General features: G+C 42.2%; 1 protein-coding gene across 1 annotated transcript in view; it reads right to left on the bottom strand.

Annotated features, from left to right (window-relative positions):
- MTHFD2L (methylenetetrahydrofolate dehydrogenase (NADP+ dependent) 2 like) overlaps positions 1 to 27451 on the bottom strand; it is a 121014-nt gene that overhangs the window by 34159 nt on the left and 59404 nt on the right. Inside the window, exons 4-5 of the mRNA XM_077261988.1 lie at positions 5402 to 5554; positions 4395 to 4502 (exon numbers count right to left, since the gene is read on the bottom strand). Of these exons, the coding sequence (XP_077118103.1) occupies positions 4395 to 4502; positions 5402 to 5554 (261 nt within the window). The remainder of the gene's footprint in view (positions 1 to 4394; positions 4503 to 5401; positions 5555 to 27451) is intronic.

Below are 27451 nucleotides of genomic sequence, written 5' to 3'. Positions count from 1 at the left end.
CTGGTTTTCAACTTATTGAAAGATGGCAGATGTCCACTGACAACCACCTACACATGCCTGGAAGCCATGATAACGAGCCCATGGTACTCCCAAAACCACCTCCACCACGTATCGCATCACCTCATCCACAGCAAACACCGTACCAACACCTACAACCACAAGCGCACCATTCATATCAAGCTGCACCTGACCAATATGGCCACTTGAACATACCCACTGTAGGAGACTGGTCTCAACATGGGTATGTTTGACATGGGGAGTTTGCCAATGCCAATCCCAAATCTACATAAGTCTGGCTACCATTACCCAAGTTGCCAATACCATGTCCCACACCAGGGCCTTCCCTTGTCCTGGAATCCAGCCACATCCACCTTTCAGGGGCCCAATCATGTAGGAAACCAAAATCAATAAACAAGTCATGCTGTTCTGGCGCCATCACCTCCACCTTCATACCAGAATGTGTAAAAAAAAAATTGAATTTTCCAGGGTAATGTCCTTGTTTGTTTGTTTGTTTAATGTTTCCATGGAATATTATCATAAGTTGCCATATGATTTTAATATGGCTTTTTTTATACAAATTACACTTGAAATAAAACTGTTAATTAAATGTGTGATTTATGTTTTTTTCCAATATACACTCTATGATTCTGATAAACAGAGTCTATTTTTGGACATAAATAGGCATCACAGTCATTAACAGTTGATTCTTGAAATTAATTGACCAAAGGATACAGTATTATACCATAGACACAGCATAGTTTTGCCAAAGAGTATATCCCTCTGGTGATGCAAAATAATTTGTGAATTATGTCCCACACTTTAAGGCCAGAGGGCTGACGACGTCAATTGACAACATGTGTTGTAGGGCATCATCAGCATCATTTGTTGGACATTCATGGATCCTCGTGAAATTGTGAAGATAGTTAGTTTGTTAGGCAATCCCTGCATGTGTTGCGGCTGTCTAACAGCTGTGAGACATACAGCTGCGGGAAAGTGGATAGCACCTGAGCATGCTTAAATAACACCTTATCCAAGCACGTTTGCTCATGAGGAGAGATAAGTAAACCTTTCAAGGTTCGGTTTGGCAAACATCCTGATGTTCGCCAAACGGTTCGTCATACATACCCAAACCCAATTGAATTCAATGGGAGGCAAAACCAAATGCATAGACAACATATTAATGGTTGCCAAAAAGCTTCCCAAACAGCTCAAATTAGGGCGGACATCAGGAAAAGTGGCATTAATTGACCCAGGGTACAAATAGTATAATTGCGCAGCATAGATGCATGGGACAGGGCTTGGACCAGCATTTCTAGCTGAAACATTTATCAGTAACAGGTGGCTGAGAGACAGGTGTAGGCTTGGTGATCTGAGAGGTCTGCCAAATTAAGGCAACACACATGAAGTAGATCCAACTTGAAGTCCAAAAATTTCCAAAAATTAGGGGCAGACACCAGGAAAAGTGGCATCAATTGACCCACATTAAAAATTTAATAATGGCACAGCAGTCAGCCATGGGCCATGCATGAGGTATCAGGGTCTGGGCCAGCAATTAGACGTTTGAATTTAAGTTTAAATTAGGACGAGGTGGGTGAGGGACCGGTGTTAGCCTGCTTGGCTGGGAATCCTGATACCTCATTCAACAGCTCAAACTGCTTTTTAGTTCAGCTACACTCAGATGCCACAAACATCAGTTTTGTAGGCTACTATTGACAGAAAATTTTTAGGATAGTAACACAAGTAGTTGACTGATGATCAAAGCACCCACTGTAGGAACTTGATAATGGCACAGCAACAGTCTGCCATGAGCCGTTCATGAGGTATCAGGGTCTGGGCCAACATTTACAGCTTGGATTTGAAGTTTCAATTCAGTTGAGGTGGGTGAGGGAGCAGTGTAATCCTTCTTTGTTGGGAGCCCTGATACCACTTGCTCAGCTCAAACTGTTCTTTTTCCCAGCCACACTCAGGTAGCACATATACCAGTTTGTTAGACTACAAATGTTATAAAAATTTAAGGATAGAAAAGTAACACAGGTATTACTGAAATCAAGTGCAGTCGTGCCGATCAGGGAGCCCTACTGCTTCAGTTAACACACATGAAGGAGATCCAACTTGGAGTGCAAACATTTCAAAAAAATGATTGTCACACACCACTAAAGTTGCATCAATTTCCCCAGAGTAGAAATATTATAATGGACCTCTGACACCCCTTCCACTACAGGAAATCCACTAGATGCACACCCAATTTGGAATATCCACATTTCAAAAGATTATTGTCACACACTAATAAAATAGCGTAAATTTACCCAGAGCAAAAATAGTATAATGGGCCTCTGACACCTCTTCTACTACAGGCAACACTCCAGATGGAGACCCAACTCGGAGTCTCCACATTTAAAAAAAAAATATTGTCACACATCACTAAAGTGACATCAATTCCCCAGAGTATAAATAAAATCAAATAAATCTCAAATAGCCCGAATTTTTATTTTACTATATAGCTAAGGTTTCCATGACACATGAATAAATATATGAAAAAGGAAAAATGAGAGAGAAATGCCAGGACCAAGGTGCAATACTGTTATTAAGAACAATAATTTTCTTGAATAAATTTAAAAAAATCATACAATATACTCAAAGCAGATGCCGAAAATGCAGGTACAGACAACAAAGACAATTGATGGGAGAGCTAGTCAAAAATATCCATGAATATATATATATATATGTATATATATATATATATATATATATATATATATGAACACATGAATGAATATAACACGATGTAAATTACCATAGGGTTGGTTCATTGATGCCTATAGCAATAAATATAGAGCATTTAAGTATAAAGGATTTTTGATTGTGTAATGATGTAATTCGGGTACCCCAGTAGTAGAGTAATGTATCTATACAGGAGATTGCATAAAGTATACTCACAAGAAATCACAGGTACATGAATACAATCAGCTCACTCACCAACAGACGCAACACGTGTTTCACAACTGCTTTGTCAGGGAATTCCAACTTGGAGTTTCGCGATTTAAAAAAAAATATTGTCACACACCACTGAAGTGGCATCAATTTCCCCATATTTGAAATAGTATAATGGCCCTCTGACACCCCTTCTGGTACAGGAAAGCCACCAAATGGAGACCCAACTTGGAGTCTGTACATTTAAGAAAATTGCTTGCAACATCAGCATCAACAGCAGGCACAGAAGCCATGACAAAGGTGTCACAGACTGCAATAACGGGAGATCAATGCATGACACTAAAAACGATTTTGATTAGCAAATGGAGCCTCCTGGCTGTATCCCAATATTAGCCATAACGATTTTGATTAGCAAATGGGGCCTGGTGCATACACCCCAATATTAGCTCTAAAAATTTTGATTAACAAATGGGGCCTCCTGGCTGCAGCCCAATATTAGCCCTAACGATTTTGATTAGCAAATGGGGCCTCTTTGCTGCACCCCAGTATTAGTCCTAATGATTTTGATTGGCAAATGTGACCTCCTGAGTCCTGACTGCAACATAGTATTAGCCTAAACTATTTTGAAACATGGACTCCTGCCTGCACAACACTATTAGCATAGATGCTGGAAGGGCGATTTCACACAGGACAGAATCCTATTTAACTTGCAGCAGCAGGAGATGTCTCTCTTCAATGGTGCCAGCAAAACAACAAGTCCGATTTTTATATGGAGAGGGACATGTGACTTCAGGAGCCAATGACAGAAGCCCTTGTGTTTGGATATTTAGGATGGTTTGTGCACCCTGATTGGCTGTCGGAATGTACACACATTAAGTGAATTAAAAATAAAATTACGCTCCGTCGCTCCTCTGAGCTATACTCACCTCTTCCCCTCATAAAACATGTCACCCTGCTTATCAGATAGAACCACTATCCTAGCTGAAGTCCTAATAAAAGCATTATTTACCGAACTGAGACCAAATTTTGCCGACTTTGAGGAACAATGCTCGGGAAACTGAACACGAATCCGAATGTCCTATGTTTGTGCCCAATTTGAGATTGGCTAATGTTTTCTGAACCAGTTCGCTCATCTTTACTCATCACTAGTCACCACAAATCCTGTAAAGACATAGGATCCACACCCAGATGTTTGATTTAGAGGAAAGAAAAACCTAATTCCTTAAAGAATTTTCTTATATTTCTACAGTTATGACCTAAATGTGTTTATGCTTCTTGGTAACATAAGTGGCCTGAGATGCTGGTATCAGATCACTATGGGCTTGTGAATGTCTAGCATTTTTATCCAAGGTAAGTACAATTATATATTTTATAGATTTTTTTAAACCAGTGAAGACCTGGTAAACTTACTTCTGCTATGTAAATCACGAGATCAATATATGTGATAAGTAATTAACTTTTACCTCCAGGTCTCTCATGTTTTCCGTCGGTGTGTAGTAGCATTGAAATAGGCATGCCAACATTCTTTGATCTTCCTGCAACTACTACATTTTTACCAAATGTTTTTATACCTAGAAATACATAAAGACAGTATCCTTAAAAAACAGTTATATTTTAGGGAATTGCAAGAGTAACAATTAAATGCTATGTCAGCCTAGGCAACTGTTTTGTTTTAATTCTTCCAATACATCTAACATAAAAAAAATGCCCTACAACAGAATCCAGGTTGCATTGACAATAAAGGAGGAAAGACCATATCTGCTGAAAGGTGAAAGGGATCTGTAGGTAATTTGGAAATTCTACAACAATGTTTCTTTCATGAACATGCAGAAAATCCTTAAAAACTGACAAACAGAGAAGGAAATGATTTACTTTAATTGTTTATTTCTAGGCTTAGAATTCTCTTAATTAGATGACATAGCTTGGGTCTAGAAAAATCATTTTGTGTTTTACAGGTCCTTTGCAGACTTATGTGTCTCTCAGTGACATACAACAAACATCCACCTTTCCCTTAATTCTTACTATCATACAATTGCTAAGTAAGCAAGAAGTAGTGGACAGATACTGTACTGTCATGTCACTGGCCTACGCACTAGTCAGGGTAAGTTAAGGGCTAGCGAGGGCCTAGGCACATGTTCGCGCATGGGGCGGAACATAGGGAGTGCAGGGATCAGACTCAGGTCTATGTTAGGAGGTGACCCCTCTCTCTTCTCCCTATCACCAGGCTTTTCCTTGTACATCTCCTTCTACATCTTCCCTGGTGTTCCCCTCGTGTTGCGCCACATACTGGGCGTCCTCTCACCCACAGCGTGACATTTGTGAACTAGTCTTGTTTTTTTTTATCTAAGCTTTATTATCTAAACTTTTAAATTATGCTTAAAATGTGTTTATGTTATTTAAATACCTTCAAATCAGACCTTCACTATGCTATGAAAGTCATCCATACATACTGTATACATTCTGAATATACCTGTTCTCTTAATAATTTCCCATACAGCTGCAGCCGTGGCAGGAATAATAGATGATTGATCCAGACAGAGTCTTCCAATATTTACTGTGTGAAAACCATCCACATCTTTTTCTGGAGCAATTGCATTACATACATCTCGCTCGTTGATATGCTCTAAAACAATAAGAGTTTCACTTTAAGCAAAAATATGTTTCTAAATATTTTCTCAGTAATATGAACTATGTATAACAGAAATATATTCAATTGTTTTTACACCATATTTGATTCATTTGTCTTTTTTATTTCTTCAGTAACTGATTTGAGTCGACCATGATAACATCTTTTTTTCCTGGAATATACTACTACAATGCACCCAGTCCGTGGTCTGCCAGTCAAGCTATGAAGAGGATTGCCCAGCATGACTCTTTAGAAGTGTCCCTACTCCAATGACTTTTTACAGGTCACTAGAATATAGCTGGCACTTTTTAGAAAATACTTTCATATGCAATGTTGTGTCGGACAGAATATACAAGGGCATTATTGTCAACCAGTGATAAGCAAACGTGCTCAGATAAGGTGTTATCCACTTGTGTATCTTCGGCATGCTCAAATACTATGTTCGAGTCGCCGCAACTGAATGTATCACGCCATCGACTGTTCGACAGCCGCAAACATGCAGGGATATATAAGTTTAGCACACTAGTCCCTCCAGCATGTTTCGCCACTTTTGCGGCATCATCAGGGGATGGGACAATGGCATGATGGGAAAATGGCATCAATCATTCATGCCATTGTCCCATCTACTCATGAAGCTGCAGAAGTGGTGAAACATGCTGGCTAGGATAGTGTGCTAAACTTATATGTCAAATTCTGCCAGATAGGTATTAGCACCCTCGGGTGTTACTTATTAAGTCTAAGAAAATAAGCATTGAGCATTTTAGTTTTCAAGAACGCCCAGAATACTGTGTTAGCACCCAAGTGTGCTCAGTAACACCTTATCTGTTAGCATCCTGGATCACTGGTTGGTGGAGTTTGGGCATGAAAATCACCTTGACAGGTTTATTTTAAGCCCTGCCTCATTGGATTCACTCCACCCTAAAGACACTTAGCAACTTAAAATGGAACAGATGTGCAGTTTCCGCATCCTGGCTTAATGACTATTTTAACAACATACAGACAATTCTTTGACTTTTCAAACGGTGTAGCCCAGGGTATTCATTTATAGGTTTAGCCCATTTTAGACACAAGTAAAAACTGAAAATACTAGGAGAGATTTATAGCTAAACATGTGCAACACCCGCTAGGGCCGTGGGGTACTCGGAACCGGGTTGGACGGTTCTTAAAGGGGTGGTCACGGCAGCAGTGACCCGGTCCGTGGCCCTGGGTGTGTAATTAAAAGAGATGAGGGAATGTTTGTAAGGGATTGTTCGTGACACCACCTGGCATGGTTCTGCTCCCCACAGGTGGAGCGGGGCGCCAGGGCTACCGGAACATTCTATGAGGGGTTGTGGATGTTTGGGGTGCAAGAATGATTGGAGTACACAGGGACTGTAGTTTCTTTACCTTTAATTGTAGGTGCAGTCCAGAGCACAGGTACAGGTGGTATTGGAGATCCGGGCAGCCTGGAAGCAGTTCAGAAACCCACTAGCCAGGTGGGGTTGGAAGCCTCCCTACTGCGCTGTTCTTTAGGTTCTTGATGCCTTAAGCGCTCTTCAAGTCCCTCTCTCAGTCAGTCCTTTAAGTGGAACACTACCCGCATGGCAGGCAGCTCGAGCCTTTTCCTGATATCACTCCCTAGTGGTGACTCCGGGCTCTCTAGTTTGCTGCTCTGCCTTCGGGCGTCAGATGTGGCCAGGAGACCTGCAATCTCAGGTTCTCCGGATTCAGTTGCTGGGCATGCAGTTCCCACACAACCACGGACTTCGGTGTCCAGTCTGCTGTGCTCAGTACTGGGATGAGCTCAGTTGCAGCTCCTATCCTCAGGTTCTCCTCACTTGCTTACTCTTCCTTCATTGTCTCACACTACACTCACACTGAACTCTCTAACCCCGCCTCCAGGCCAGAATTTATAGGAAAGTTCCCCTGAAACTGGGTTTAGAGCTCCTCCTTCTTGTCTGGAGTCAGGAAAGGTGTTGTATGCCAGTGTTAACTGCTAAGGGGATCCCTTCTTGCTTCCAGGCATGACATCACCCCCTGTGAGGGAGGCATTGCCACTGTGGCATCCAGACTCCTGTAGTGTCACACATGCAAATACATTTGGGGAGTTATGGAGTAATTGTTATACCATGGAAATCTATGCCGTGTATGATGTGCAGAGTTCCCATTGGAGATCCCTATCTAAAAAGGGATTACAGTCATGGATTTGCATTTTAGGAATCTCTGGGTTATACAATACTGTGCTATAACATATTTTCAGGTCAACAGAAATACTCAGTTCCACTTTTAATATACTGTATGTGCACAAGTAATTTATCAATCGAAATCATATGTAGTGGTCAGCAACAATGTAGATTTAGAAAATAACACAGCCACTTTAACACATTTGCTTAAAAATGGTAAATGGATCAATATTGGTAAAAAAAAGGAAAAAAAATACCCAATACATTAAGAAGGATGTAGGTAAGGTAAATAAATTGTAAGCAGACCATAATAGAAATCAATTTAAAAAAATTATATCTGAAAATATTTCCTGCATAGTAATAGTTGGGAATAACTCATCTCCCTGCAGATCCAATGTGACTGTTATTTGACTATTAACCCATTGCACTGGAAAACAGGAAAAAAATTTCAAGTGCGTGAAATTGCAAAGAAAGAAAAGTGCAATTCAACAATTGCTTTTTTGGTTTATTTTTTTATCATGTTCACTAAATGATAAAACTGAGCTGCCGTTATGATTCTCCAGGTCATTACGAGTTCGCCGACACCAAACATGTCTAGGTTATTTTTCATTTAAGTGATGAAAAAAGTCCAAAGTTTGTAAAAACAAACAAAAAACACCATTTTTCGAGACTTCTAACATCTCCATTTTTGGATCTGAGGTTGGATGAAGGCTTATTTTTGCGCACCCACCTGATGTTTTTATTTCTAGCATTTTGGAGTACATACAATGTTTTGATCGCCTGTGATTGCATTTTATTACAATGTTGGGGCAACCAAAAAAACGTAATTCTGAGGTTTTGATTTTTTTTCTCATTACACTGTCTACCAATCGGATTAATTCTTTTTATATTTTGATAGATAGGGTATTTCTGAACACAGCGATACCAACTTGTATTTTTTTGTATTGTTTTATTTTGAATGGGGCAAATTTGAACTTTTGTATTTAAAAAATATTTTTTAACCCTTTTTTTACACTTTTCTTCGGATTTCAATAGTCTCCTTAGGAGACCTGAAGCTGCGATCTTCTGATCACTTGTGCTACAGGTTTACAGTATACTGTATGTAGCAAAAATCATCATCTGCCATGAACATAGTCCATGAGGCAGTGCTCATAGCAGATCTGCAATGACAACCATGAGGGTCTCCTGCAGATTCCTAGTTGTCAGGCCAACCCATAGGTGCCCCGCAATCATGTGACAGGGGTGTGATGGGTGTGGTTTGTGGCGTACTTCCAGTGCACTCATATTAAATGCTGTTGTCCGAGATTGACAGCGACATTTAACATGCTAACAGCTGCGGGTGGATCGCAATTCCACTCGTGGCTGTTAGGGGCACATCACAGCTGATCAGATCAGCTGTCATGTGCCTTACAAGATGCGGGCTCAGCGCTTGGAGTCCGCATCACAGAGGGGGAAGTGACCTATGATGTACCTAAAAGTCATAGGTCGTAAAGGGATTAAAGGTTCCATTCAGTCTAAAGTATTTATTACCTACATAGTGTAATAGCTGGAGATAACCCTCCAAAAAGAAGATGGGTGATGTGAAAAAGTCACTATCTGAGCGTAGTAGTGAGTGGGTATGGATTGGAAAGTAAGTGAAGAAAGCAGGATTACCCACCTTTATCAGTTGTGCTAATGATGATCACATTGCCAGCATAAGTTTGAGGTATTGGGGTATTGGGTCTGCTTAAAGGGAACCTGTCAGCAGGTTTTTGCTTTCTCATCAGAGAGCAGCATGATGTAGGCAAAGAGACCCTGAATCCAACAATGTTTTACTTACAGGTGCTTCTCTCAAAATTAGAATATCATCAAAAAGTTAATTTATTTCAGTTCTTCAATACAAAGACTGAAACTCATATATTATATAGAGTCATTACAAACAGAGTGATCTATTTCAAGTGTTTATTTCTGTTAATGTTGATGATTGTGGCTTACAGCTAATGAAAACCCAAAAGTAATTATCTCAGTAAATTAGAAAAATTAACAAAAACACCTGCAAAGGCTTCCTAAGCGTTTGGAAAGGTCCCTTAGCCTGTTGCAGTAGGCTCCACAATCATGGCGAAGATTCTGACTTGATAGATGTCCAGAAGGCAGTCATTGACAAACTCCACAAGGAAAGTAAATTTTGCATTTCATTTGGAAATCAAGGTCTCAGAGTTTGGAGGAAGAGTGGAGAGGCACGCAATCCAAGCTGCTTAAAGGGAACCTGTCACCTGAATTTGGCGGGACCGGTTTTGGGTCATATGGGCGGGGTTTTCGGGTGTTTGATTCACCCTTTCCTTACCCGCTGGCTGCATGCTGGCCGCAATATTGGATTGAAGTTCATTCTCTGCCCTCCGGAGTACACGCCTGTGCAAGGCAATATTGAACTAGATGTTATATGAAATTACTATGATATCTAAGAAGTCGAAAAGCGACATTTCTTAGATTTTACTTCTTTGAAACTTCCTCATAACATACTAAGATTTCCTCTGAATTTGATGTCTATCATCATTCATGTATTTTAATACTAAGAATTAAATCGGTTGACAGGATGACCTGTTCATTCAAGAACTCTGATACAAATGTGCACAGTGTACTTAGGGAGGAATTGAATATACCCAATATTTATTCATTTGTTGGCTTGTAAACGGATAAGTATCTAAATGGGGTTGAGCTCCCGGTGAACCAAAATAAGTATGGAGAAAGATTAAGTATGTAGGTAAGTGGATGGGTATGGGAGGATTTTACCTCTCCAACCTCCAGAATGTTTGATGCAAAGAACCATTGAAAATTTGCAATGTGAAATGAGGAAGCACCTTTGCGTTGTATCTTATTCTACAGCCCACAACACAATGCAATTAATGGACATGGATACGTGGCTGATAAGTGAGCTTACCTTAGAGGACTTTGTTCTACAGCTGTGCTTCCCGGTGTCACAATCTTTGACTGGGGAACCCTTGTGCAATTATTAGAAATTCCATACATACCCAGAAGCCTATTTTGGGGGAAAACTACATCCCTATACACATCAGATACATTTTGCCTGAACGATGGAATGAGAGCTATCTCTCCTAACTCCCCCCAAAACCAGGAACACACAGCTTGGACAAGTGGCCCTTGTCTCACTCCTCTGGTGGAGCCTTATTCTCTAAAGAACAAAAAGATCAGCCACTGAATTTCCAATGGCGAGATACTTCTCTACTTGTTGGTGGAGAGTCGAAAAGCCCCAATACACACTATTGTGAGCTGATCCCACTTATAAGGACGAAATCAGGCACCTTTAGTATAAAGTATATGGGAGCCTCAAGTAGTTCCCTACCAACAAATTATAATGTATTAACATAAGTGTGCTAATTAAAAATTAGAAAATTAGAATAAAAAAAAATAAACATTTAAAATCGTTATTCCTTAACGGTAATAATTAAAAAAATAGTAAACTATATGTTACACCATAAAAGACTAAAAGTAAAGTAGGACAACACAGCAAAAAGCACAGCAACAATTGGCCGATGCCGTTTTGTGATGGTTTAACAAGCCATCACTTTATTTTGCGGGTGAAACAGCTGTTTCCCCCCCAAAAAAAATCTGATTATTTAATGAACAATTTGAAAATTATAACAGCTGCTGGCCACTACTTTTTAATTCCATGTCCCAGCCACTCGATTTGGCCTTGCTTGAAGAAAATGGCCTATTACTTGGTAGTAGAAGATATTCACCTCACACTGAAAATAGATGCAGAAGTATTAATTTAACTATCATGGAGAACAATCATCGAAAGTGAATTAGGACTAAATTGAAGTTCCCCTCTATTGCTTCCCCTATCAAACACTGAGAAAGAGTTATTGCTGCACTTTCGGCTACAAGTAAGAAAGAGGTCAGTTTTCCATTTATATTCCACACTTTCCAGGCACTCACATGTATTCACATGTATAAAATCCACAGTTACAAAATGCACCAACATCCCATCACATCCTAGTAAGGCACCCACTTCTTTTCCATTCATATGAGCCATGAATGGAGAGATTCTCTCTGTTCATTTCCATGGGAATTATGGAAATAGGGAAAAAAAGTGTGTTCAGGTGTTTCCATAACTTAAATGAGAGAAAGTCACGCACATACACAGCCACCTCTTCATTTATTCCCTGCCACGGTGCATGAACAGCAGAATCTGCCCTTACCAAACACTAATCAAAGGTCACATCTTGCCAGCTCACCGCTGCCAGCGTTCATAATGAATTCTCCCCCTCATCTCAGTTGCACGGTTCCATGAGCATGGAATTTTTATAGGAAGAGGTGAAGTCCCGAACTCCGTTTCCAGACTATAAAAACATGAAAAATATATACCTCCCACATTAGCTGGTCCCTATATTAGCTGCCACACTATAATGGCCCCCACATTAGGTGCCACATCATATAATGGTCCCCATATTACGATAGCTGCCAAACTATATAATGGCTTCCTTAGTAGTACCCAAACAGAATAATGGCCCCCCACTTTAGCTGCCACACTATATCATGATCCCCATATTAGCTGTCAAACTATATAATGGCTCCCCTGGTAGTACCCAAGCAGTATAATGTCCCCCCACATTAGCTGCCACACTATATAATGGTCCCCACATTAGCTGCAGTACTTTAAAATGGCCCCTGCATTAGCTGCAGCACTGTATAATGGCCCTCACAGTAGTATCCAAATAGTATAATGGCTCCAACATTAGCTGTAGCACTATATAGTGGCCTCCACATTAGCTGCCACACTATATTATGGCCCTGACAGTGGTACCTAAACAGTATCACAACCCCCACATAAGCTGCAGCACTATCTAATGTCCCTCACATTAGCTGCAGACCTATATAATGATCCCCACAGTATTACCAATGCAGTATGTCATTGCACATTTGCAAGCACAATCAGCAACCATGTCTAATTCTTTTCCCCAGCTCAGCCTCCAGCTGTCCCTGCCACAGGCCTTGGAACGCAGACAAAAACACCAAGCCACCCACAGGCCCAAAAACTAAATGGGCACATTTTCAGACTGCTTGCCCTGGACATGTTGCCGTCTATGCTTGTGGACACTGAGACTTTTCACAATCTCATGGCGGCAGCCGTCCCTTGGTATTCGGTCTCCAACCACCACTATTTTTCTTGCTGTGCCGTCCCCGCCTTACACCATCACGTTCCCCATTCTTTCACCCATGACCTGACCAATGCAGTTACTGGGAAAATCCAATTAACAACCGACAAGTGGACAAGTGCTTGTGGCCAGGAATGCTAAACTTCACTGTCGGGACCAAGGTGGACCCTGGGATAGCACACATGCTACCGATGATGGGTATTGCTGACTCTAGTTCCATAAGGTTTCCTCCACCTCGTACACCAGTTACTGCACCCCCCCTCCTCCTCATCTACGAATTATCATATTGTAGCACTTCATCCTTATACGTTATCCTTATCAGTCGCAAGCTGGAAGCACTGCAGTACTGCCTCTGTGAAGCGGCAACAGGTTCTGCTGAAACTAATTTATTTAGGTGACAAACAGCACACTGTGGCAGAGTTATGGAAAGGTACAACATACCAGACAGATATGTGGCTCTTGCCGCTGAACCTGCAGACAGACATGGTCGTGTCTGATAATGGCTGTAACCTGGTGGCAGCTTTGAAGCTTTGCAAGCTTACACAAGTACCATGCCTTGGCCATATGCTCAACTTACTTGTGAAGGTACACCGACCTTGTCACTTTACACTTGTCAGCAGGGGCCGGGTCAGACATAAAAATGGCTGTGCATGGGAGAAAGGCAGGAGTTCTGGCAGGAAGACTGAGAGGGCAGCAGAGTGAGGTGCAGGCCTTGAGAGTGAAGCATCTTGTAAGTGTAGGCCCACCTAGCGCAACCCCTGTAATTGTGTCCATGGCTCACAGACATCAGACAGCTACTCTCCCGACATCTCCCGTGCTGGGAGGTGACTCGCAAGTGAGACCAGTGACTGCTGCGTGCATGCGGCCTAGCCTTGGACCGGTGACTGAGCCAGAACGTACTAACTCCTTTCCTGCAGAGCTACACTCCGGTGATACCATACAAAGAAATGAGACGAGGACGAGAAAATTGCGGGTACGGGATCCCGTCTAGTATCGCAAAGACTCTCTATCGGCATAAAGGAAATGGACCTCCATCTCTCCAGGACAACCCCGAGACATCATGTGCCGCTGTTGTCAATGCCTTCGGTGGAACCCGAGATGCTGCAATCAAGAAGCCGACAGACTGATAAGTTGTACTCTGCTTTCCCCTTTTTGAACATTCTCCTAACACCGGTTTACCCCGTTCTCCCCTCTAGTTCCCATAACGTTACATCCTTTGCCTCCCATACTGCTGTTCTCCCTGCGTGGAGTTTACATCTGTTAATAAACTTGTCAACTCTTGATCTGCCTCCTGTCCGTGACAACATCCCGATCCCTGCAATTCTACACTGCTATGACAGAGAAATATAGATGTAGTACAATGCCAAAGATTTCACTTACTACTTACATTACATGAATGAAAAGAAACTGGCCAGTATAGTCCTCCATACAGTATTATGGGCACCACATAGTGCTCCATGCAGAATAATATGCCCAATATAATGCTCCATAGGGAATAATGGGCCCCATATAATGCTCCATACAGAATATTGAGCCTCATACTGTATAAATAGTGCCCATAGTGCGCCGGCATTCTTGATGGTGAGTGCCCCCCCGCCTGCTCAGGACCTCGGCACTTGCCTGGGTGCTGATGCCAGCCCTGGCTGCAGTAGCACTTGGAAGTGCCAGCTCATCGACTGGTGTGCAATAAGACCACGCACTAGAACTCCATATTACACATGTTGGCAAGGTTTTATGAGCTGCAGAGGCCAGTAGTTGAATACCAGCTACAGCATGCCCTTCAGTATTCCGGTCAGCCTCCGCACATAACAACCGGTGAGGAATTAACCAAGATGGTGAGCTGTGATTACGCCATAACCAGTGGAACCATCCAACTTCTGTGTCTATCGCTCACTGCTCAAAAATAAAGAGGAAGCCTTGTCTGTAGACAAAATGGAGATAGAGGAAGAAAGTACATAGGATTATATGACCCAGCCTAGCCTCATCTTATCGTCTCAGTGTGAATTGAGTGATAATAAAGAGGAGGCTGAGGAGGAGGAGAAACAGGAGATGGTTGCCTGCGCTACAGAGGGTACCACCCACACCAGCTTCATCCCGTCTGTTCAGTGTGGATGGGCTGAAGAGGAGGAAAGTGAGGAGGATGAGATCTAGAGTCATCCTGCCTGATGGGGGTGTGGCAGACATGGCTGACTTTATATCTCACTGACTTTCCTGTGACCCTCGCGTTATACGCATCTTGGCCAACACTGATTACTGGTTGTTCACCCTTCTCAACCCACACTACAAGGAGAACTTGCCATCTCTCCATCCTGCAGCGGAGAGGACTAGTAAAATGGTGCAATACCAGAAGGCCCTAGTCGAATGATTAGTACAAAAATTCCCATCTGACAACGCTGACGGCAGAGGTCATAGATCCTTAGATAAGCAAGGAGGTGAGACAATGAAGACATACACCAGGTCCAACAGAGGCAGGGAAACACTATCAAAGATCTGCAATAGTTTTATTAGGCCCTCCCAGCGTCTAGGCCTTAATGCGCAGGTTAGTCTGAAAAGGAGTGAAAAGTTTTGGAAGATGGTGAAGGAGTACCTAGCTGACCTCACCAACATCCTATGTGATTCCACTGTGCCGTACAACTATTGGGTATCTAAGCTGGACAAGTGGCATGAACTGTTTCTCTATGTCTTGGAGGTGGTGGCTGTCACGGACGTGGTTTGTGGAACTACTGTGCCACGAACTGTGGAGAGCCTGGAGGGGTGTGACAAAACGAGCACCTGACTGTTCACTAGAGCTTCTCATGGTGAGGTTAGACTTTGCTCCCGATGAACACCAGGGGCCACTCCAGGACAGACCAATGGACGCGCAGCAGCTGAACCCAGAGGACAGACTGGAGGGAGCAGCTGGCAGAGTTTGTATTAAAATGCAGCAGACAGAGTTCGCATTAGAGTGCAGCAGACAGAGTTTGTATCAGAGTGCAGCAGACAGTTTGTATCAGAGTGCAGCAGGCAGGATTGCACCAGAGTGCAGCAGGCAGGATTTGCACCAGAGTGCAGTAGGCAGGATTTGCACCAGAGTGCAAAAGGTACTTGTATGCAACCTTACACAACATAGACTGCAAACAGGAAAGTTGCTCAGGCACCTCCCCAGTGGAGAGGAAGCAATATATGCATAATGCCTCCAACCATTGGCTGGGGAGGAAATTGCAAGTACATGCACTGGCCCTTTAAGAGGGCAGGAGTGCAAGCACGCGTGCCCTAAGGACATGGCCAGAGGACCGTCTGGAAGCATGGGGAAGGGAAGAACTGTTCGCAGCACGGGTGAGTGAAGTGACATGCTAGAGACCCAGCCTGTCAGAGCAGGGTTTCGGCATGGTGCTAACAGTGACCTGCCATGCTGCCAGCATTTTGTCCGCACGTGTTTCTAATGCCACCGGGGGGCATAATTTCTGATAGGCGCATCTACCTGTTAGCTGAAAGTGCTGACAGGCTGACTCGTATCAAAAGGAACAAGGCCTCGATTTTCACTGAATTATCAACCCCACTGGATGACAGCAGCAGAACATAAAGCCAATTCAAAAGTTCCTTTTTTTCTTGTGCAAACCCATCCCACCCAAAAAAAAAGTATATTGTTCATGGTTTCTTCTTTGTCTTGTCATCCTCCAACATATCAACAGGATGATCATGCGGCCTTCATTCATAATTTTTAGTGAGTAACAAGTGGCCTTTGCTCATAATTTTTAGAAGGTTATCAGTCGGCTTTGCTCATAATTTTTAGAGGGTCATCATGCAACCTTTGCACTTAGTTGTTTCAGGGTGTGTATGATGGCCTTCTTCATAATTTTTTACAGGATGTGTATGAGGCCTACCTCTAGAATTCTCATATATATATATATATATGTATATATATATACTAGCTTAAGAGCCCGGCGTTGCCTGGGCATAGTAAATATCTGTGGTTAGTTATAGCACCTCACTTCTCTTATTTTCCCATCACGCCTCTCATTTTCCCCCTCACATCTTTCATTTTCCCCCTCACATCTCTCATTTTCCCCCTCACTAATCTCATTCCCCCCTCGCTCCTCTCATTCCCCCCTAACACTTGTCATTTCGACCTCACATCTGTCATTTTCCGATCACTCCACTATTTTCCCTCACTCATCTCATTTTGCACTCACACCTTTTCATTTTCACCTCACACCTCTCATTTGCACCTCACACCTCTCATTTTCCCCTCAGTATATACATGTTTGTCATCTCCCTTATATATAGTATACACCAGTATGTCATCTCCTGTATATAGTATATACCTGTATGTCATCTCCCCTGTATATAGTATATACCTGTATGTCATCTCCCCTGTAAATAGTATATACCTGCTGTATGTCATCTCCTCCTGTATATTGTATATACCTATGTGTCATCTCCTCCTGTATATAGTATATACCTGTATGTCATCTCCCCGGTATATAGTATATACCTGTATGTCATCTCCCCTGTATATAGTATATACCTGTATGTCATCTCCTCCTCTATATACCTATGTGTCATCTCCTCTTTTATATAGTATATACCTGTATGTCATCTCCTCCTGTATATAGTATATACGTGTGTCATCTCCTACTGTATATAGTATATACCTGTGTGTCATCTCCTCCTGTTGTTCACATCTGGCAGCTGTCAATTTGCCTCCAACACTTCTCCTTTCACTTTTTCCCCATTATGTAGATAGGGGCAAAATTGTTTGAATTGGAAAGCGCGGGGTTAAAATTTCGCCTCACAACATAGCCTATCACGCTCTCAGGGTTCAAACATGTGACTGTGCAAAATTTTGTGGCTGTAGCTGCGACGGTGCAGATGCCAATCCCGGACATACACACATACATACACACATGCAGCTTTAGATACATGTATATATATATATATATATATATATATATATATATATATATATATATATATATATATATATATATGTACAGCGTTTACAGCTCTGGCAAAAATTAAGAGACCATTGCAAAATGTTCAGTTTGTCTGGTTTTTCTCTTTATAGGTATATTTTTGAGTAAAATGTAAATTGTTCTTTTATTCTATAAACTACTGACAACATGTCTCTGAAGTTCCAAGCAATACATTTTGTATTTATTTTTTGAAAACGAGAAATGGTCAAAATAAAAAAAAATGCATTGCTTGCAGACCTCAAATAATGAAAAAAAAAGTTCATAATCATTTGTAAACAACAATACTAATGTTTTAACTAAGGAAGAGTGCAGAAATCAATATTTTGTGGAATAACCATGATTTTTTATTCACAGCTTTCAGGCAATGTTCTCCAACTCTGAGGACTGGTTTTTCCAGCAGGACAATGTGCCATGCCACACAGCTAGGTCAATCAAGGTGTGGATGAAGGACCACCACATCAAATCCCTGTCATGGGCAGCCCAATCTCCAGACCTGAACCCCATTGAAAACCTCTGGAATGTAATCAGGAGGATGATGGATAGTCATAAGCCATCAAACAAAGAAGAACTGCTTACATTTTTGCATCAGGAGCAGCATAAGGTCACCCAAAAGCAGTGTGAAAGACTGGTGGAAAGCATGCCAAGACGCATATTTTGCAACCTTTTTAAGCACTGTACTCTTTTGGTAAATTAAAATGCAAATTTAATATAAGTTTTTCCCTCATTGTTCTAAGTTACCCACAATTTCATGGAGAGAAAATAGCTTTCTTGTGTTACCTTGCAGCCACAGTACAAGTAGTGAACTCTTCAGGAGCTTGGGAAAGTAGGGTGTTCTAGTGTGTGCTAGTGTATTGCCCCATGCAGGAGTCTCACTGGCATGTTAGAATGGCGAGTGGTGGCAATGTAAAGTGTGGTGTGGATGTGTGGACCATTGGTGGGGTGCGCTTAGCTCATTGTTGGCCTATTGCGATAGGCGAGTGGAAGAGTGAGTGGAAAGCGAAGCCCCCTTTTACAGTCGCATCCGAGGTTCGTGTGTCATGAGCCATTGGTGTTCATGACAGGAATGAAAAAAATGCAATCAAGCTGTACTTACTCTATGATAAGAATTGAAATGAATTTGCTGTAACAGGTATGTAAGGTATGATGGAGGGGGTGGATTAAATGTAACCCTTAGGCAATGAGAAAGTTACGTAGCTAAAAGATAAATTGTTTCGTGAGAAGTTTATGCAACACAGTCATGTAACTTTCATGCATTGGTCTTTAAATTTATTGTAGCAATGATTACGTAAACGTCCTTATTAAAGGGCGCTCTCGGTGCAATTTGGCCATTCACACAGTTTCTACAATGAGTATCACTCTTGTTAGGCTTGAAAACAAACACTTGAAAACTTCAAAGAAAATCTATTTTTCTTAGCCACCTTTTCCTTGTAAACTTGATGAAGTAACAAAGCACATCATGGAAAGTAATAAAGACGAATGCTTTCAAAAATAAAATTCTTAACAGTTTATGTTTATCAAAATGTTAAGTTAATGAACAAAAGAGAAATCTAAATCACATTTATATTTAGTGTGATCTCCTTTACCATGCAAAACCGCATCACAGAATTCATTCTTCTAAGGGTATGTGTCCACGGTCATGTTTGCTTCAGGCTTTGGTCAGGATTTTATGCAGGTAAAATCCTGACCAAAAATGCACCTGAGGTCACTGGCAGGTCACCTGCGGTGTTCCTGCGTGTTTTGCTCATTGTAGCAACATGCTGCGTTCTGAAAAAACGCAACGCATGCGCATTTTTGCAGGAAAAACGCATGCGTTTTTTAATGCACAGTGGAGACGGGATTTCATTAAATCCCCTCCACTATGCTGTAACATCTAGACGCTGCGTTTTTGACGCTGCGGCTCAGCGCTGCGTCAAAAACGCAGCGTTTCCTGAACGTGGACACATACCCTAAGTATATTTGCGCAGGTTTTGAAGGAACTGAGCAGGGAGGTTGTTCCAAACATTTTGAGAAACTAATCACAGATCTCCGGTGCATATAGATTGGCGCAAATCCTTCTATCTCTTTGGGTAATCCAAACCAAATCCCCAACTTCATTTTCTCCAATGTAGCCCCAAATTTCAAGGAATCTCTATTATGCTTCACAGTTGGCAGCAGGCATTCATTATTGTAATGAGTCCTTTGGTGAACAAATACAGCCAAATACTTCACATTTTGACTCATCAGTCTAGAGCACCTGCTGGTATTTGTCTGGCCACAATTCTTCCATGAAGATCATCTCTAGCCAGACATCTCTGAACAGTAGATGTGTGCAGTTGTTTCCCACTGGCTGCCGCTAGTTCTTAGCTAATGTCATTGCTGGATATCTCCTAATTTTGAAGGGAAGTAGGCATGATTTGTCTTTTATCTGCTGCACTAAGTTTTCTTGGCCATCATCTGCATCTACGGTTCTCAAAACTGCCCAATTCTTGGTGTTCTCATTGCTGAGAGATACAGGTAGATACTTATCCATCTTGAAATTCCATCAGGGAGACATCTACTTGGTTCCAAATGTATTCTGCAGCAGGACAACAACCCCAAATATACAACCAATTTTTATTAGAAAGAGAAAGAACAAAGAGTCCTGGATGTAATGATATGGCCATACAGAGCCCTGATCTCAACATCATAGAGTCTGTCTGGGATTACATGAGGTGAGAACTTACACAAGCCTACATCAACGAGAGACCTGTGGTTAGTTCTCCAAAATGGTTGAATAACTTCCCTTCAAAAACTGTGTGCAAGTGTACGTAAAAGAAGTAATGCTTTGATGCAGCTTTGAAGTCACACCAAATTTGTATTTAATTTCTCTTTTCTTTATTCACTTTGCAATTTGTTAGTTGGTAAAAATAAATTATTAATACTTCTATTTTTTAAAGCATTCTTATTTTCCTGCATTTTTTCAACAGTTACCTAAAACAATTATACAGTACTGTATGTCATTAAAAAAAACAGGTAGCTAAGGACAAAAGTTTCTCCTTCTGGAGGGCACCAAGTTGACATAGGGAGCCTTATGGTCCATTCAATGCTCCCATGGGAGAGCCAACAAATTCTCCTGCTTTCAACTGATGAGGGACAACATAGAAACAACTGTCAGCAAACAGAGCTTTCGGTTTGGCTCTATATTCACAGTCACAATGGCAAAGCTCCTTAAATGGTTGATTTGACTTTTTGGATTGTTTCTTCCAACAGTTGGCACTACAGATCCTGCTCTCCTTCTCTGTGAAGAGGATCTTTGGTTATTTAATGTTAGATGTTTTTCCTTAGTATTAGAGAGACACAGGTTTTACTTTTTTCACTTTTTTTGTAGAAGAGTGAAAACAAAATCTGCTTATACAGTGGGCAACTAACTAATACTGTGTCTACATGTGACGAAAGAGCCTTGTGTTCAAATGCAGCACTATTTGGCTGTTTTGCTATTTTGTTCAAATATTTTCCTAATAAACTCACAAAAAGTGGTGAGTCAATTAATTCACCAATGCATCCCAGTGGGCAGTGTACTAAAGAAATGAAAATCAGAGGATTTTTACCTAATGTCCACCGCCAGGAGTCTGATCTTTACTTTAAATAACAGCACATATTTATGCATATTCCTTGTACTAAAATCCACGTGTATTATGAAAGCCAAATAAAAAGGAAGGATACAGCTATTTGTGAATGGTTAACTCACAAGAAGGACAAAGCTGCTTGTAAAGAGTTAATCTGCAATGTAAGGAATTAAATGACTGTAAATTGGGTAAATCGAGTCTTTTACCATATATATATATATACTGCTCAAAAAAATAAAGGGGACACTGAAATCCCACATCCTAGATATCACTGAATAAAATATTTCAGTTGTAAATCTTTATTCACTACATAGTGGAAAGCGTTGAGAACAATAAAACATAAAAATTATCAATGTAAATCAAAATTAATTTCTCATGGAGGCCAGGATTTGGAATGATACTCAAAATCCAAGTGGAAAATCAAAATACAGATGATCCAACTTCAGTGGAAAGGCCTCAAAACAAGAAAATGATGCTCAATAGTTTGTGTGTGGCCTCCATGTGCCTGTATGACCTCCATGCACTGCCTGGGCATGCTCTCGATGAGGCGGCGGATGGTCTGGATCTCCTCCCAGACCTGGACTAAAGCATCCGCCAACTACTGGACAGTCTGTGGTGCAACGTGACATTGGTGGATGGAGCGAGACATGATGTCCCAGATGTGTTCAATCAGATTCAGATCTGGGGAACGGGCGGGCCAGTCCATAGCTTCAATGCCTTCACCTTGCAGGAACTGCTGACACACTCCAGCCATATGAGGTCTGGCATTGTCATGCATTAGGAGGAACGCAGGGCCAACCGCACCAGCATATGGTCTCACAAGAGGTCTGAGGATCTCATCTTGGTACCTAATGGTAGTCAGGTTACCTCTGGCGAGCACATGGAGGGCTGTGCGGCCCTCCAAAGACATGCTTCCCCACACCATTACTGACCCACGGCCAAACCAGTCATGCTGAAGGATGTTACAGGCAGCAGATCGCTCTCCATGGCGTCTCCAGACTCTGTCACGTCTGTCACATGCGCTCAGTGTGAACCTGCTTTCATCTGTGAAGAGCACAGGGCGCCAGTGGCGAATTTGCCAATCCTGGTGTTCTGTGGCAAATGCCAAGCTTCCTGCACAGTGTTGGGCTGTGAGCACAACCCCCATCTGTGGACGTCGGGCACTCAGACCATCCTCATGGAGTCGGTTTCTAACCGTTTGTGCAGACACATGCACATTTGTGGCCTGTTGGAGGTCATTTTGCAGGGCTCTGGCAGTGCTCCTCCTGTTCCTCCTTGCACAAAGGCTGAGGTAGTGGTCCTGCTGCTGGGTTGTTGCCCTCCTACGGCCCCCTCCACATCTCCTGGTGTACTGCCCTGTCTCCTGGTAGTGCCTCCAGCCTCTGGTCACTACGCTGACAGACACAGCAAACCTTCTTGCCACAGCTTGCATTGAAGTGCCATCTTAGATGAGCTGCACTACCTGAGCCACTTGTGTGGGTTGTAGAGTCTGTCTAATGCTACCATGAGTGTGAAACCACAACCAACATTCAAAAGTGACCAAAACATCAGCCAGAAAGCATTGGTACTGAGATGTGGTCTGTGGTCCCCACCTGGTTAACCACTCCTTTATTGAGTGTGTCTTGATATTTGCCAATAATTTCCATCTGTTGTCTATTCCATTTGCACAACAGCATGTGAAATTGATTGTCAATCAGTGTTGCTTCCTAAGTGGACAGTTTGATTTCACAGAAGTGTGATTTACTTGGAGTTATATTCTGTTGTCTAAGTGTTCCTGTTTTTTAGAGCAGTGTGTGTGTATATATATATATATATATATTATATGTAGTATATTGTACATAACAACAGCCACAACACACTGAGAAGCTGTGACAGAATATACCTCAGTCTCTTCCTGCTGCTCCACAATTCACAAAAATCCATGTTATATCATCAGATCAATCCAGAGCCAACAACTGACAATCCAATGATCAGCTCCTAGCAATTTTGTCAGCAGTCAGATGAAAACAGTATTATGGAGCAGAGCACTCCTGCTCCATCACACTGTCTTTTGCCTACTCTTGGGTACCGCAAATCAACTCAATTCACGTAGAAAACTTTAAATAAGTTAGCAGCACAGTTCTTCCCTGTGTTACAATGCTGCACACTCCCAATCCCACCTCCATCTCCCCTCACACACAATGGTTTCTCCCAACTTAAAAGGAGGAAGTCTCACACAGCTGTCAAAATAGGAAGATGGTAGAGAGCCTGAACATTACATTACAGACCCCAAACATACAGCCAAAGTCATTAAAAGCTCTCGTTAGAATAAAGAAGAACAATGAGTCATGAAAGTCATTATATGGCTCCCACAGAGACCCGATTACAACATTATCAAGTCTGGTGTTACATGAAGAGCTAAAAGGATTTGTGCAAACCTACATCCACAGATCTGTGGCTAGTTCTCTAAAGGTACCGTCACACTCAGCGACGCTGCGGCGATATAGACAACGAGCCGACCAAAACTAGATCGCTGGAGCGTCGCTGTTTAGGTCGCTGTAGAGACGTCAAACACAGCAGCTCCAGAACGATGCAGGAGCGATCCAGTGACGTAACGGCGACTCACTTCTCGTTCTCGCTGGTTGTTAGCTCCATGTCAAACAGCCGGAGTGTACCGACAGGCTAGAAGGAGACGCTGCGACGCCCCCTATGCTCGTTGCTGGCGTCGTTGCTTTTGATGTCAAACATGACGATACACGCCGACCTGGCGACGAAATAAAGTTCTGGACTTCTAGCTCCGACCAGCGATGGCACAGCGGGATCCAGATCGCTGCTACGTGTCAAACACAACGAGATCGCTATCCAGGACGCTGCAACGTCACGGATTGTTGTCGTTCTCTTTGCAAAGTTGCTGAGTGTGACGGTACCTTAAGATGTTTGGAACAACCTCTCTGCCGAGTTCCTTCAAAAACTGTGTGCAAGTCTACTTAGAACAGTGAATGCTTTGAATGCTGTTTTGAAAGCAAAATGATGGTCACATTAAATATTGATGTCATTTAGATTTTTCTTTTGTGCGTTCACTTTGCATTTTGTCAATTGAAAACTACTACTACTATATATTGTGAAAGTTAATAACTACATCTATGTCCTTCCACGTAATATACTCAATGGTGGGTGAAGTCAGGCAATTTGGCAGGATCCTTAATATGGCTGAGCAACAGGAATAGGGTGTGGGGCCTAGTCTGTTGTGTCTGAGAGGAATCTGCTTAGCCTCAAGCAAGAACATCAAAAAGTGAATGCCATGCTGATTACTTGCTGGGTGGTGGCCTCAATGAAAGTATGTTAAAGTATGCGCCAAGGTCAAAACCAACAGCACATCCTAATGCCATGCTGCTCAGCCGCCAGTTGAATAACGGGACTTCATGCAGTGTGAGTCAAAGTGAGCAAATACCGTGGACCAGGGCATTAAATGTCCTAAAACCATAAATACTGGGTAACAAGCATAACCAGGGACAGGGAAGTTTTATATAAGTATAAAACTACTATCATAAGCTGGGAAGGTGGTTAGGACCATTGATGCTCATTAGCTGAGAGGCCAGGTTAAGTTGATGTATGGCAAAAAAGGAATGGAATGAAGATAGTTTGTCTGGGGAGCAGACTCATAATAAACAAAACAACCAGAAAATTGAAGAAAATGTCTGCTGTAAGGAATTAATATGTACATTTTATGCTGGAGGGTTTACATCAGAAATTCAGGTGTGACCGCCTCACCTCACAGCAAACAGCTGACTAAAAAGATCTGGAGGGTATATGCATAGCAAAGTGCTAAAAATATATTAATAGAATTAAATGCCAGACTCCTAAATGGAAGAAAACATAGGCTCCATTCTACCTAATGCGTGTTGTCTACATTCAATGCAATATCTCATTCCTGAACAATTATAGATCTCTCCACCATTTGGAGGCTGCCGTTATCAAGACTGTATGCAGTATATTGCAGTATATTATCAAGCTGTCTTTGATATGACACTACATAGATAAAGATAGGTGCATTCCCACATATATCACTTACAGAATAAATTAATATATGGTATCTATGTTTTAAGGTCACGATTACTCACAGACCTGCAGCTTTTATGTTTAAATACCATAGCTGTCACAATTAGTGTTGAGCATTCCGATACCGCAACTATCGGGTATCGGCCGATACTTGCGGGTATCGGAATTCCGATACCGAGATCCGATACTTTTGTGGTATCGGGTATCGGTATCGAAACAACATTAATGTGTAAAAGAAAGAATTAAAATAAAAAATATTGCTATACTCACCTCTCCGACGCAGCCTGGACCTCACCGAGGGAACCGGCAGCGTTCTTTGCTTAAAATGCGCGCGTTTACTTCCTTCCGTGACGTCACGGCTTGTGATTGGTCGCGTGCCGCCCATGTGGCCGCGACGCGACCAATCACAGCAAGCCGTGACGTAATTTTCAGGTCCTGAATGCCTAATTCTAGGCATTCAGGATTTTAAAATTACGTTCCGGCTTGTGATTGGTCGCGTCGCGGTCACATGGGCGACGCGACCAATCACAAGCCGTGACGTCACTGGAGGCAGAAAACGCGCGCATTTTAAAATTACGTCACGGCTTGTGATTGGTTGCGTGCCGCCCATGTGACCGCGACGCGACCAATCACAGCAAGCCGTGACGTAATTTTCAGGTCCTGAATGCAGAATTAGGCATTCAGGACCTGAAATTACTTCACGGCTTGCTGTGATTGGTCGCGTCGCGGTCACATGGGCGGCACGCAACCAATCACAAGCCGTGACGTCACGGAAGGCAGTAAACGCGCGCATTTTAAGCAAAGAACGCTGCCGGTTCCCTCAGTGAGGTCCAGGCTGCGTCGGACAGGTGAGTATAGCAATATTTTTTATTTTAATTCTTTCTTTTACACATTAATATGGATCCCAGGGCCTGAAGGAGAGTTTCCTCTCCTTCAGACCCTGGGAACCATCAGGGATACCGTCCGATACTTGAGTCCCATTGACTTGTATTGGTATCGGGTATCGGTATCGGATTAGATCCGATACTTTGCCGGTATCGGCCGATACTTTCCGATACCGATACTTTCAAGTATCGGACGGTATCGCTCAACACTAGTCACAATATATACTGTATTTCTCAAAGATAAAAATAGCCTAGTCACAGGAAATCGATGATTGTCAGTGATGGCTTATATCCGGAATGTTTAAGCTTTTCTAGTTCTCAGACGATACCATTTCCAGGGCGGTAGCCAAAGACACATACAGCATTTCGACAATACATAACAAATGTCTGATAGGTATGTGTTCTACTTATTGGAATATCACAGAGTGGAAGAATATTGGTCTCCTGATTCCCCATTCAGCACTCCAGTGAGAAAGAAATGAGATTGCTACATACAGTAGTTTATGGAAGTTATCAAAGACAGCCAATTGTTTTGTAATGCCCAAAAAACTGCAAGCAAGAGACACACACATGTAAGGTTCCCTCTCCACCTTGCCTACTTCTAGCACAGTGTTTCCCAAACTTCAGCTCCCCCAAAAGATTGTCTTTTGAGGATTTTCTTATTATTACACGGGGGGAGTAAAGCTGTGGAAATTTTAAATGTCTTGATAATAATTCCATAACATGTGCAGTACTTAGGAAAAACAGAAACTATCTGCTGTGGGACAAGACATGTGTCACCCCGTAAATGGCGATAAAGGGGCAGGACGGCGTACTAGGACCCGCACCTGTCCCTGACACTATAAAGGGGCTCTGACTCGCCCTTATCTCAGGGGTACCTATAATGGTTAGGAGACCTGAGCTGCCAGCGTATCCCTGTCTCCTGTGTAGACCCTGTCAGTGGCCCCCTCTCCCCCCAGTAAGGAGGACTGCACAAAAATAGCAAATAGACAGGGAATACAGACAAGGTAACTAAAATAGCAAACACCTCGAAAGCTCACACAACCACAGAGGAAACACTGAGTAGGAAAAAAGGGGAGCAACAACAAAGGAGAGAAAACAGGTTTAACATGCAA

The sequence above is a fragment of the Ranitomeya variabilis genome, chromosome 1 (genome assembly GCF_051348905.1).
Source record: "Ranitomeya variabilis isolate aRanVar5 chromosome 1, aRanVar5.hap1, whole genome shotgun sequence".
Taxonomy (NCBI): Eukaryota; Metazoa; Chordata; class Amphibia; order Anura; family Dendrobatidae; genus Ranitomeya; species Ranitomeya variabilis.
The sequence above is the reverse complement of the archived record's forward strand: the minus strand, read 5'-3'. Positions and strand labels throughout refer to the sequence as shown.